General features: G+C 40.3%; 1 protein-coding gene across 18 annotated transcripts in view; it reads left to right on the forward strand.

Annotated features, from left to right (window-relative positions):
• Positions 1–14467, forward strand: part of Hmbox1 (homeobox containing 1) — a 160612-nt gene that overhangs the window by 86139 nt on the left and 60006 nt on the right. For all 18 annotated transcript variants that reach the window (XM_037208452.1, XM_037208454.1, XM_028884132.2 and 15 more), the window contains one exon: positions 5537–5647. In XM_037208452.1, the coding sequence (XP_037064347.1) occupies positions 5537–5647 (111 nt within the window). The remainder of the gene's footprint in view (positions 1–5536; positions 5648–14467) is intronic.

A 14467-nucleotide genomic window follows, 5' to 3' on the forward strand; every position in this document is an offset into this window, starting at 1 on the left:
TACAAAACATAGCTAGAGGGCTCATGAGGTTGCTGTCACCTGGGTTAAGGGAGAGTTAGATATATAATGCAGAAGATGGAGAAAATTCTAAGACATGGGACAAAGGTAAGTCCCTTAATATGTGTAGAAACTCATATGTGTGTCTAAATGTATGCTCTTCAATACTATATATATGCATGAGTTTATGTGTTACATGTATTGAGAAAGTCTTATGCATTCATTCATATCAAATAAACAAGGATGATTCTAAAGTAGAAAATAAGAAAGTGGTGGGGAAAGAAGTGTTTTTTGTTTGGTTTGTTTTTTTTTTTAAAGAAGTGTTTTTCTATGTGTGTTCAGTACACTTGAGTTTTTATAGAGAATCGTGTTTTAGCTTAGAAATTGAATCATGAGCTTGGTAGTGACGCATACTTTTTTTTTTTTTTTTTTTTTTTTTTGAGACAGGGTTTCTCTGTGTAGCTCTGGTGCCTGTCCTGGATCTCGCTCCGTAGAACAGGCTGGCCTCAAACTCACAGAGATCCGCCTGGCTCTGCCTCCCGAGTGCTGGGATTAAAGGCGTGCACCACTGCCACCCAGCTGACATACATTTATTATAATCTATCACTCAATAGAGCTAAGTAGGAAGATTGTAACACAAATCTTAAAAGGTCTTATAATAAAAAAACCCAGAGCCAGATATTGGGGTGAAAGCCGAAAGATCAGAGAAGCAGAACTGCCAGCCACTAGCTTGCCTCTACGAAATCATCAGCCTCAAGAAAGGGAGTTCCTGTTTCCTCACGCCTTGTATACCTTTCTGTGTCCTGCCATGCTACTTCTTGGGATTAAAGGGGTGTGTCACCACTGCCTGGTTCTGTTTCTTTCATGTGGCACAGTGTGGCCTTGAACTCACAGAGATCCAGACCTACCTCCCGAGTGATAAGATTAAAGGTGTGTGCCACCATTGCCTGACCTCTATGTCTAATTTAGTGACTGGCTCTGTCCTCTTATCCCCGAGTAAGCTTTGTTGGGGTACACAGTATATAACCACAGAAGATTATTGTTCAAGACAGGCTTGAGACACATAGTAACTTCTAGGCCAGCCTGGGCTATCTAACAAGACTCTGACTCAAATATAACAAAATCTATTTAAACGTCTCTGAATGCATTATGAAAGTGAATTAGAGAGGTGGTAGCAGTTCTGCAGTAGAAAGTTGCTAAGGGATGTGCAGTGGTCTAATTTAAGAGGAACATTCATGAGGATTTTATATTTTATGGTTTTGAGGGGCTTATTCTTGTCATTAGGGTTGTTGCAGTTGTCCAGGTAAAAGAGGCTTAGATTCCAAAATGCAGGAATGATGACTCGGAGGAGGAAATTTGGCAAAAATACAAGAGTTAGGGGAAAGAGTGGGTAAAACCGAGCTAGCTCATCTAGGAAGACAAGCAGATGAGGGTGTGGATAATGAATTAGGCTACTGTGTCGATCTATGAGAAATTCTTATTGAGGCTGCCTAGCCGGTGGTTTTCAAAAACAGGCTGTGCCCTGAGAGTCTCTTTTACTTTTTAAATCATTATTGTTGATAATTATGATGATCAAAGGAAGAAGCTTCAACAAGGAATCCCAGGGGCCACTAATGTGTAGGGAGCTAACATAGCACCTGGAGCCAAAAAGATGCTCTGGAGGAGTTGCATCCCTCATTCCAAGGAGGATGATGATGTGAATGGTCAGTAGTGTCATATTCCATAAATTATGGCAGGACACAAAACATGGAAAGGTAGAGTCCAGCACTTCGATTTAGGGGACTGGCTTATGGTTGAGAGCCCTCTAGTGGAAGGGAGCAGGGTCTGGTAGCAGCCCATAAAGCTGAAGTTTGGAAGGTGGTGTGAATGGAGTGTCAAGACGGTTTCCACTTCCTTTGGATACAAGGGGCTTACTTTCAGGAGTTGTTTTGGTCATTGTATGTAAATTATATGTAAATTTGTCTTTGCTTCTGCCCTACCAGAGGTAGAAAAGAGGAGGGTTTGAAGAACTGAACCGTTTATAGAGATTTTCTTCCACAGCAGGGAGGGGAGTGTCAGGGAATTTTTCTCCCAGGGGAAGTGGCAGAGCTGACAAGCAGTAAAGAGCAGCTCCTGGGACCTGAATGCCAAGTCCCACAGGGCATTTAAACCAACCTGGAAGGTGGGTCAAGGACCCTTGAGAAAAACTGTTTCCAAGTGTGACCTTTGCTGTTTATCTGTCTGTTTTACAATACCCACTTTGGAAAGTGGCTTACCGTACTGGATTATATTCAGCATTATTGTCTGAATCTGAGGTGAGTCAGGAGGACAGCCTGTATCACTTGCTCCTCTCTTGGTTTTATTGAATTCATAATTGCACAGAGAGAAAATGTGACGACATGTTTTTAAGTTGATCACATGAATTGCAGACAAGAGGCAGAAGTGACCTTCTTTTTGAGTCTTCATTCACTTTAATTGCAGCATTTCTAAAAGAATCAACAGAAACTATGATAGTCAGTGTCAGAATCCAGAAATTACAGCATTTATAGAAAGATCAAGGAAGCTTTAGAGGTGGAAATATAGGAAAAGTTCACAATTTTAGATTTATAGTGTATGCCTGTAAGCTTTTGATTATATAAATATAAATGTAATATAGACTGTATATGATTATATATTCATAAAAGTATATACTTTCTGATTTATATCAAGGTTATATTTACATATTAATGTATATTCTATCTACCTTTTAAATTTTAAAAACTTGTAGGGCTCTTTTAAAATTTTATGTACAGTATGTGATAACTTGACTTTTATAAAGTAGAGAAACCCACCTTCCACATCAGTAAAGGGTGACACTGGCCACTGCATAAACAAACCTTCATCCTCAACCTTTTTTTTCCTACATGGGTACCAGGATGTTGATTTGCATCCCTAAAGATAGTAAGTATAGTGTATGCTTTTGGGTATCTGCTGTTTGGAAACAGCATTGTTTCTTTCTGTGAAGTCTACCCAGTGGGTACATATACTACTAGTAGTTTATCCTCTTCCTGTTGCTATGACAGTCTGAAATAGAAGACACAGATATCATAGTGTATGCATTTTGTAGCTGATGCATTCGGCTTTTGAGCCAGGGACTGCTCTGTGTAAATGCACATTTATGAGGCTTCTGGTGCATGTCTTTTGAGTAGATTAGTGCTAGACAAGTACTCATTCCTGTGGGCTGTATATCCAGAGTTCACCTTTCATGGATATTGTCAATTTGTTTCTGATAATAGCTGCCATAGATGAAACCCATGGTCATGCTAACACTAAGTATTAATGGTTTATTGTTGTTAGATTAGTTTTGGGTGGTGGCGCACGCCTTTAATCCCAGCACTCGGGAGGCAGAGGCGGGCGGATCTCTGTGAGTTCGAGGCCAGCCTGGGCTACCAAGTGAGTTCCAGGAAAGGCGCAAAGCTACACAGAGAAACCCTGTCTCGAAAAACCAAAAAAAAAAAAAAAAAAAAAAAAAAAAAAAAAAAAAAAAACATTAAGTGCATGGCAGTGTTTTGTCATGAAAATAAATAGACTGTAACTTGATATCCTTTGGATGGGCTTTTGCCCTCTGCCACAGCATGGCCAGCTAGCACTCCTACCTTGTGGGTTCTATGGTTCAGTCTGTGTGTGTTCTAATGTGAGGAAGATTTAATGTTGGAGCAAGCTAACAGATCTCATACATCCTTTTTCTAACTAACAATATTTTTTTAACTTCCCTGTTTTTGTTTTTTTTTTTTTTAACCGATGTGGTTACATCTGGAAATCTATAATTTTATTTGGTTGGCAAGAAAATGGATTTTGATTTCATGGAAACAGGGTTTCTCTGTATAGCCCTGGCTGTTCTGGAACTCACCTGGTAGACCAGGCTGGCCTCAAACTCAGAGATCTGCCTGCCTCTGCCTCCCAAGTTCTGGGATTAAAATCGGACACCACCACTGCCCAGCCATTTTCTTCTAGTATAAAAAAAGATACCATGATGCCTGAAACTAGATTTTGTTGAAGATATTGCCAAACACAGCTAATTTAATTATCCAGAAGAATCAGCGTTCTTTTCTAGCAAGCACTCGGCACTAGCTGCTGGCACCCGAGTCACATGGACCTTCAACCACTGGAAAACAGCTCTGGGAATTACTTCAAAAAGACTGGCTCCCACAAGTTGTCCTCTGACCTTGTGCTCTGGACACACACACACACACACACACACACACACACACACACACACACGCATAAGAAGAAAAGTAAAACTTTTTAGTCAGAGAACTTTCCTTCATAGTCTACCTTTTAGCTTCTCCCATGTTCTCAATGGTCATCTTCTAATAGGAGTTGCTGAGTGTCTAACAAACCCCCGAGACCTTGCTTTTAGGTAACATTTGATAATGTCATGGTAGCCTTCCTCCTGTTGAGCACCAAAGCTTTAAACAGCTGTTGGCACAGTGGTGTTTGGCTGTGTCCCATTGCCACAGTGAGTATGTTAACCCTTTGGAGCAGTAGTTCTCAACCTTCCTAATGCTGCGACCCTTTAACACAGTTCCTCGTGTTGTGGTGACCCCCAACCTTAAATTCCATTGCTACTTCATAACTGGAATTTTGCTACTGTTATGAATCATAATGTAAATATCTGATAAACAGCATATTAGGATCATGATCCACAGGTTGAGAACCACTGCTTGTCATAGCCAGATGATCTTTTGGAAATCTCTTTTTGTTTTTTTCTTTTTTCTTTTTCCCCCTGATTTCCTTGCTTTTGCCACTTGCATATTGGGTTTTTAAGAATATAATGACCAGAATAAGTGTGTGATTCTTGAAAGTTTTGAAACATTCTTTTGACTTTCATATGTGTAAATCGTTCACATCTCTAAGTAATTGCTAACTAGAAGCTCCTAGCAAGAGCATAACACTACTGTTGTGTAGTCTGTTCTGTTTGGAAGGGAAGTCATGTCTGGAAACTGGTTTTAGCTACTGATCTTTCTTGGGGGTCACGCTGTAACCTAAGTCCACAGGTCTGCCAACTCTTGCTTCTAACGGAGATGGGTCTAAGATGCTGAAATGAATTAGCAAGTAGCCAGAAAGCTTATTGAAGACAGTGTGTCAAATGACCTTTCCTCTCCTAGCCCCTAAATCTTTGTGTTAGTGCCAATATTGAGAAATAAAACTTCCTGATAAAATCTTTCTCTCTCACAGTATCCATTAGAGCATCTTGTTCTTAACCAGATGTAGCATGTAGCTCTGACAAGTGATGTTACTTGGGCATCTTCTTGATATCTCATATTTATGGACTCAGTTTGGAGATTAATTCTCGAAGCCACTATAAGGTCTTCGTTGATAAATTGTTTTGACTTCTCTTAGGTAATTGCTGCATATGTCCTAGTCATGGTGGTCAGGCTAGTGTTAAGGAGTTTTCTCAGGTTGCAGCTTCCTCACACAGTCATGTAGAATCAGCACTGAGTGACTGAAACCACCAGAGCCCTCATTGACTTGACTATGATTTCAGTGCCCCACCAAGAGCTGTTTTCTCTCCCTGTAGGGATCAGCCAGAGCCGCATCTCTCATTGGCTGTTGCAGCAGGGATCAGACCTGAGTGAGCAGAAGAAAAGAGCATTTTACCGATGGTATCAACTTGAGAAGACAAACCCTGGTGAGTACTTCTTTTTATTTATTGTGTCTAAATGAAAAGCATAATTATTGCATTGACTCCATTTGTTAATTTATTCAGAGAAACTATTTCGTGCTTTGATGTCTTCCTTTATGCAAGCTGGCAACTATAAAACCTAAGCCCAGGTTGTAATTATGTTTAGGGTTCTGTTTCCTGGGCTGGTTCACCTTTTCCTCTCAATCACCTCTTGACTTTCAGATCAGGTGATTTTCCTAGGCTCAGTTTGGAAGGATGGTCATGATATCAGTGGCTGGCTCTCTTTTCAACTGTGCACAAATAAAATTTACCCTTTTTTTCAATTTTTGGAAAAACATTATGTTAATTGGTGTGTATTTAGTATTTTTATTGAGTTCATTCTGTACCATTCCAATGACCTTTCCTAATGGTTTTGTGTTTTTAATATTTGTGGCCTGGGTAATAAATTCATTTTGGAGTTTTAAGGTGAAGCTGTTCACATAACTCCCAGCAGCAGCACTAGATTGGAAAATAAGATGAAATCTTAAGGGAAAAGACCATGAAAGTCTTGGTGTTTGGACAACATTTCTTCTAAGATACCTTGAACAAGTGATAGATGAAGAAAAATACGATGTCATGGGAATGGCTGTCTCGGTCTGTACATTACACAGGTCGTGGTAATGAGCCCCGCCTCAGGAATATCGTTACCATTGAGATACCTTCTGCCGTACCACTGCAGAGAAAGCCTTCAGGCATGCCAGGTGAGGTGTGGCCCACAACAGTGCTAGCCCCGAGCTGCAGATACAGAGTGCTGCGTGGAAGTGCCTTTGAGGGGGTGTGTAAGGGAAGTTTTGTTGGTTTTTCTCAACAAAGCAAAACAGAAAATATCAATCCATACAAAGAGTTTCTAGAATCTGTTCTCCCTCATTTTCTCTTTTGAAGTGTTATAGATATACAAACATTTAAAAAGACCAACAAGGTATCTAGGTACTTATGGTTACCTTATTGGATACAAAAATTATGAACATTTTGCTATGTTTGCTAATAATTTTTAAGATTTACTTGTGTGTCATGTCCTAATAATGAGGGTAGTTTCCTACAAAACCACGATCTCCATTATTGTCCCTAAGAAAATGAATACTTCCACAGTTACCTAGTCCTTGATCATGTCTCTCTGTTACAAGAGTGTCTTGTATAGCTCACTGTTTTCTCCCTCTCTCTCTTTTAATAAGCAGTATCAGTTTTAGGTCAGCAAATTAGAATGCTTCCCTAGACTCTTAAATTGCTCAAACTTTTTACTTTGTTATTTTACAGAATGTACCACATTGTAGATATTTCCAAATTGTTCAATTTTACTCTTAAAGGCCTTAGTCCTTATCTTCTGTATTGCCTTATACAGTGAGAGCCCAAATTAAGGGCTCTGTTAAATCCAGTTTGAATGTTTTTGTCAAGAACAGTACATAGATTATTTTTTTTTAGGGGTTCCCTGTTGTAATGACATCAATTTACATTGAGATGCAACAAAAAATAAAATAGATTGATAGGGAAATGTGTGGTAGCATAGGGGAATATTGAGTAGTACAAGTATGATTTTGCTGTGATATTTTTCTCAATAAAGCATTAGGTGAAAATACTGTGAATAATATGAATTTCATGTTGCCACATGTCATGAGGCATTGTCAAGTGGCAACACTATGCATGTGCTATATTTGATGGTGTTGTTAAGGTGGAGCTAGATCTGTGCTTTGCATTTTTTTAAGTCGTCTGTGTTGCTACTTTTGCTGTGGGGTGAGTACTCTGTCCTGTGCTAGGTGGTCTCAGCATTTCTTGAAGATCCCTGCTCAGTCAGTGCTTCCGGTGACATTTATAAAAATTAGATAATCTCATCCGTCCTTCTTTCAACATTTATCAGCTTGAATTTTTGTGCACAAAAATTTCGTGCTTTCATATTTTCTGGTAATATCTAGAAGGATAAGCAAATCTTTTGAAAAACTACCTCTGTATTTATTACTGTTACATATTGCAAGGCAGCACCTTTCAAAGGGGAGCTGAAATGCAAATGACATGTAGTTTCACATTTTCTAGCAGCCATATTTCAGAAAGAAACAGTGAAAATTCAGAGTAATGATGTATGTTGGCACATGTCACTTCAGTGTTTAATTTCCAGTTTGAAAATGAAACATCCCACTCTCTGCTTATTTCTTGTCCAGATTCTTTAGAAATCAGTATGTGTTTTATACTTACAACACAATTTCCAAACGACTGCATTTCAAGGGTCTAGCTGTCACGTGTGGCTGGTGCTTCCATATGAGGCCAACACTAGTCTAAGATATTCTTGAAGCAGCCTGTCAGACCTGATGCTAAGCAGTCTCCCGAAGTTGAGTCACAGCAAAGCCAGTGATTGACAACAATGTGAGGTGGGTGGAGAGGGAAGGACGCTTGGTGTGTGGTGTGCATTATAGAGCAGCATAGGATGATAGCAGGAGTTGAACTGTGAGGAGAACTGTGTTGATTCCCAGGATTTGGTACCTAGGACAGAGCTGGCATAGAGACTGATCATGGTTCTTAAGGCTGAAATCCCACACTGGGGATTTAGGCTGCACTCCAGCTTGGGGCAGGGTGGAAGCTGTTGACATAATTACTTCACTAGAAAAGGAAGGAGAGCTGCAGCAATGTTATTAGGCTGAGCTGGTGGTTCTGTTCACTTCCAACGCCTATTGTAAGAGTCCAGCTTACAACCTTGGAATGATTTCTTTTTTGTTTTTAATCTTAATTCCCATTTAACTATATCTTGGAACCTGAGCTAGGCCCACCCAGCACTGAGACATTGAAGCAAGTTGGAATAGAGGGCACCCAAATGGGAGGCATGGGGAAAGACTAACACTCACAGGGAGCAACCCTCTGCACAGGCATTATCTCATTTGAAGAATGAGTGCTTCTATGTGCATATGTGGGCTTTTCACTGATGTTGGGTCACTGCCTCCTTTTTAGGAACTCTTTTTGCTTAAAGCCCCATTATGTATGTCATAATGTACAAGTAGCTTTAAAAAAAAAAGTTAAGTTGCTAAACGTCAAATGGTAGTTTTGTTATGGTTGCAATGATTGAATATTATTCATCAGAATTTAAGTTTCTCTTTGTCTTTTCACCTTTAATGTAAGAGGTAATGTAGCATAGGATCCTTCCTAGATATATCTTTGCTGACTTTAAAATAACCTTTGATTTTGCCTAAAGGATGATTTCTTCTTCTGTGGGTTCTTCAGAGCTGCTGTTATCTTTGAATACAGTGTTGCACCTAAGACTAGTTTCTCTTCTATCTGCCTGTTAAAGAGTTGCTTGGAGTGACTCACTTTCTTTGCAAGTCACTAGAATCACCTGATTGAGAACTGGTTAAATTCTCTATGAGAGAATATTGTAGGCTGGGCAGTGGTGGCACATGCCTTTAATCCCAGCACTCCAGAAGCAGAGCCAGGCGGATCTCTGTGAGTTCAAAGCCAGCCTGGTGTACAGAGCAAGATCCAGGACAGGCACCAAAACTACACAGAGAAACCCTGTCTTGGAGAGAGAGAGAGAGAGAGAGAGAGAGAGAGAGAGAGAGTGTGAGAGAGAGAGAGAGAGAGAGAGAGAGAATATATTGTAGAACTATATAGTTATTTTTAATGTGTTTTGTGTGAATTATATTTGCATACAGTGAAACAGCATTCAGAAGTTAAAAATACAATATATACGAAACAATATATACTACATTACTACTTGTATTCAAAGAACATGCACACATACACATAGGCAGTTTAGAATTCTGTAAGTATGGAAGTTGTCAGAATTCTCGCTTAAGAACTGATAAGAACAGCTCTGAAGAGGGACACTGGTAATAAGGGAAGCAGTAGAAAGACATAATTATATCACCTCTGGGTCTCTGTTTGTTTTGCAGTGCTTGGGATTGAACCCAGGGCCTTGTGCATGCTAGGCAGGCATTTCACCATTAAACTGTGGCCTTCTGAAAATTTTAGACCATGTAGTCTGTTTGGAAAATGCATAAATGTGTGAAGGAGGGAGGGAGAAAAAGATGAGACAATCAGTTTGTTCACATCGTGATAACAAGAGAAGAACTCAGTTCCTGAGATGTGGTTCACAGCTTATCTGAAGCAGTTTGTAGAAAATAAACCCTTGGTAGGTTTATTAGGATACCACACCCTTTCCTCTGTCCAGCAGACAGGATATCAGGAAAAATGTAAATAGCATCATGTTTTCACATACATTCTGAGAAGAAATACACAGTGAAGGCAAAATACAAAATGAAAAGCTGGCTTTTCTGTTCTCTGATACAGAAATATCTGGCAAACAAGCGGCTGTATTTGTAGATTCTTTGCCTACCCTTGGCCTTAGCGGACTTCTGGTTGCGTTCCTCAAGTGAAGTTTTCCTTTTAGCCCTGCCCATTCGGATTTTTTATGAAGTCTCCTTTTACAAGGTTCTCTTTACGTGAACTCGTCAAGGGAAAAAAAAGGGGTTATTTTGACTGATAATCCAGTATCGATAGACACAATGTAATTCTCTGATAAATAGAATTTCCTAGCACATCCCAAAGCCTGCTAAGACTTCTCAATAAAACAAGTTGATGGGAACTAGTCACGTGCACTAGAGCTTGTTTCTTCTGACAACATTTACAAGGACATGCTTGTTTTCCTAAAGAACAGAGTGTTAAATTCAGCGTGTTTGCTGTAAGAAATCCCTTTATTAATCAGATCAAGATCCACAGTCTTTTCTCTTTTCTGACTCAGCCGTTACTATGGCAGGCAGGGTTTGCGGGCACCTGCAGGTTCCAGATCCTGATCCTGCAGACGTCCCATTAAACAGTCTGGTGGGAGGCTTGTGTATAGTGTACATGAAGTCAATGTCAGATCAGAAGAAAACACCCATCCTTTGCATGTAGCATGCCAGAGCTCTGGGAAGTGTGGGGTGACATGGGAGAGGATGAGAAAGACTTGGGAGAGCCATTTCCCATTTCTGTGCACAGAGTACTAATGGCCTTCTTCTACTAGCTGATTAATAGGGGCTCACCCAGTTCTAACCCGGTACACAAAATAATCCTATCTATAGAACACTCACTGAAAACTTAAAATCTAATAGTAAATTATGAAAGTCTTTTTTCCTCTTGGGTTGAGATTTGCCAAATAAGAGTACAAAATTTTGTTTTAATGTGAACTAAGGTATAATGTGGGAAAAGTGTTAATATAAAGAAGTAAGTCCCTCATAAGGGAGTCCCTGGGCCTTTCTTGAGCCCAGAACTCCTGTATCGCTGCAGGGAAGTTTTAAGGCTTGTCCTCACTATTCCCGCATTCTGGTTTCTTTGCATTGTTCTGTCCAAGTCAGTAATTTTGATCCTTTTATTATATAATTCACTGCTCCCTGTCTCTCTGAAACAAAACAAAGTAGACTGTGCTTTCTACAGGAAATCTGTATTCATTCCAGAATGCTTTGTGTGCCATTTTCTTGTTTTTTCCTTTTACCGTGTGTGGGAGTGTGCGAGTGTGTGCTTGGGGGGGGTGGGTGGTACACATATATGTGGGTATATGTGCACCTGAGGGTTCGAGGCTGATGTCAAGAATCATCCTCAATCTCTCTCTTCCACCTTACTCATTGAGGCAAGGTCTCTCAGCCAAACCCTGAGCTCACACATATAGATAGTCTTGCTACTTGGCTTGCTCTGGGGACCCCCAACTCCACATTGCGAGGCTGGGTTACAGGTAGCTAGCTACAATGCCTCCCTGGCTTCTTGTGCTGTTTTGGATGACTGCTGCATTGAAAAAGAAATGGACCAAACAAACAAACAAACAAAGCAACAACAACAACAACAAAAACCCCTCAATTATGTGATATTTATTTTTAAAATTAAGAGTATTTACAGATTTAAAATTGCCCAACTTTAGCCTTCTGTATATAGTCTTGATTTCTTTCAAAGTCACCAGGTCACTACTTCCTTCTCTCAGTTTTATCCCCATTTTCCTCCCTCTTTTTTCTTTCTTTTAATCAAAATTCCTTTTTCACAGTAAGTCTAGACAATGCATAATATTTTTAATATTGATAAGGGAGCACTCCTGTTGTACATTGCTTGTCCACTTCCTTCAGCCTCTTAGGATTCTGCTCTCTGTTAATATGCATGCTAGACCACATTGCCTACCTACAAGATCATGCCACAGTTCTAGCAGCATGTTGGAGCTCACTGATTTGTTGTTCTCTTCTCTCTCTTCCCCTCTACTCTGAAACTCTTCATCCCTTCACCAAATCAGACCTGGGGTAAGAAAACCCATGGTCGGGGGCTGGAGAGATAGCTCAGAGGTTAAGGGCACTGGTTGCCCTTCCAGAAGTCCTGAGTTCAATTCTCCAGCAACCACATGGTGGCTCACAACCATCTGTAATGAAATCTGGCACCCTCTTCTGTATACATAATAAATAAATAAATCTTAAAAAAAAAAAAAAAAAGAAAGAAAGAAAGAAAACCCATGGCCTTATCTGTCTATTTCTGCCTTCATCTGACCAGCTGTGATGTTAGTTAGCTTGGCTGTTTTGGACATTTTCCTTCTGGAACAAAATTTGTATAATTTTAATTAGGTAGAGTCTTACCCTAAACTCTTGCCATGCTGTAATCCTTGCTTGCTTTGTGAAAAAAAATAGGAGACTTTCAACCAGGCCCACGTTATCCTGACAAACTTAAAAAACAAAACTATTTATTTATGTGTACGAGTGTTTTGCCTGCATGTATGTCTGTGCACCATTTTCAAGCCTGGTGTCCACAGAGGCCAGAAGAGGCCATCAGATCTCCTGGAACTGAAGTTACAGACAGTTGTGAGTCATCAGCTGGGGCTTGGAATTAAAACTGGGTCCTCTGCAAGAGCAGCCAGAGCACTTAGCCGCCAGCATTTAGCCGCTGAGTTCTCCAAGCCTTTTTCTCAAACCCACTGGCCATAATATAAAAGATCCAAACTCACTGGTGATAGTGAAGAGATTCAAAACTACTGGCCTTCATACAAAAGATTCACACTCATTGGCTGCTTGGAAAAAGCTTACAAACTTAACTATATGTAAATTAAGATAAAAAATATACCATAAATAAAGATATAGCAGATGACAAATGAAAGAATAATTACAGCTATGAGACTAGTAATTGATGTTGCGTCTCCACTCAGTTAAAATCTATAGTTCAATAGGAAAAGGACCATAAACTAACAAAAGATAGATAATAGTCAATAAACAAGAAAAGTGCTCATTTTTACTATTAGTAAGGCATTTTAATCTTAAAGGTATTTTTTCTGCCAAATTGGTGCATTTTAATAAGTTATATGCTTACTGTTTGGAGGATGTGATGAAATAACAGCTGGAGATGGTTGTGATGACTTGTATTAATTATCTGCTGTGATACAAACCATGCTATATATTTTTTTCAGCTTAGCACACCAAAAATGTATTTTCTGTTTCTATAGACCAGGAATCCAGGAGCAGCGTCCTCATGAGCTTTTAGTCAAGCTATCAGCGAGGCCTGCAGTCACTAGAACTGGATGGTCCACTTGCAAGGCCACTCACATGGATGTTGGCTGTCCCCGTTCCTTACTGCCTCATGGCCAGAGATAGCAGTTCCTCAAGAGCCCCATCATCCAGTCTCACCTAGCACCTCCTCCCTTGAGCAAGTGATCTGAGAAGGAGAGGCGTCCTAGTGTCTTAGTTCTGGACGAGACATGCTCTCACTGCCACATGCTGTTGCTCACACAGTCTAGTCCTGAGTAGAGAATGGGAAAGCACCACACAAAGGCACAGCTCCCAGGAGGCAAGGAAGGACCCATGGAGCCCTTGGGGGCTGGGTACCAACATGCCTGTGTTGGGACTATATGTCTGGGTATTTATTTTTCTTTGTCAGCTGGGTACAGAAGCATCCACATGATGTGTATTGTGGCTTAGTGTACAAGATAATTTTTCCCCTCCACTGTCTGGCACTCAGGTAGAATGGCAGAAGCACCTGGAGATCACGTGAACATCTTTCACTCTATGCAGACTTTCCACATGGCTAGTGAGTGGGGTTGATCTTACTTCTTGAAGGGCAGCTGAGCCAGCATCCCAGGAGACAGACTGAAGGTGCAGGGCTCCCTGTGATCTAGCCTTGGGCTTTCTTCATGTCTTAGACCTGTCCAGATCTAAGACACAGTGACCAGGAGGCAGAGCTTACTGTGAAGGTCCATCTTTAGACCTGCCCAAGGCAGTTATGGTTGTGAGAAATGATGCTGACCTGTTGTAAAGCAGCAATGCATATAAAAAGAAAGTATTATACTGGATTTGTTTGAATATAAAATTAATGAAATTTGTGTATGGACTGGCTTCATAATATGTGGGGGGAAATAGAGAAATTAATAATGAGATGAATCAGACATTTTAGCTTTCAGTTTGAAGAAGAGATTTACTAAGACAGGAGAGATAGAAAAACAATTATGTTTAAAAAGGAGAATCTGGATTGCTTAAACCATTGGTCTTCATCCAAGAAAATACAAGTACAGATGTTCCCATTAGGAAGGGAGTTTAGCTGGGCCGCTTTTATGTCCCTGTGGTTCCAGCTACTTGGGAAACTATGGCAGGAGAAACTAGTGAGGCCAGGAGTTAAAGGCCAGCCTAAGCAACATAGAATGACCCTGTCTCAGAAAGGGTGTCTGTGTCTGTGTGTGTGTGTGTGTGTGTGTGTGTCTGTGTGTGTGTGTGTGTGAGAGAGAGAGAGAGAGAGAGAGAGAGACAGACAGACAGACAGACAGACAGACAGAGAGAAATAGAGACATTATCCATGGATGTGTTGCTTGATAATATGTCAGAA

The sequence above is a fragment of the Peromyscus leucopus genome, chromosome 9, assembly GCF_004664715.2.
Source record: "Peromyscus leucopus breed LL Stock chromosome 9, UCI_PerLeu_2.1, whole genome shotgun sequence".
Taxonomy (NCBI): Eukaryota; Metazoa; Chordata; class Mammalia; order Rodentia; family Cricetidae; genus Peromyscus; species Peromyscus leucopus.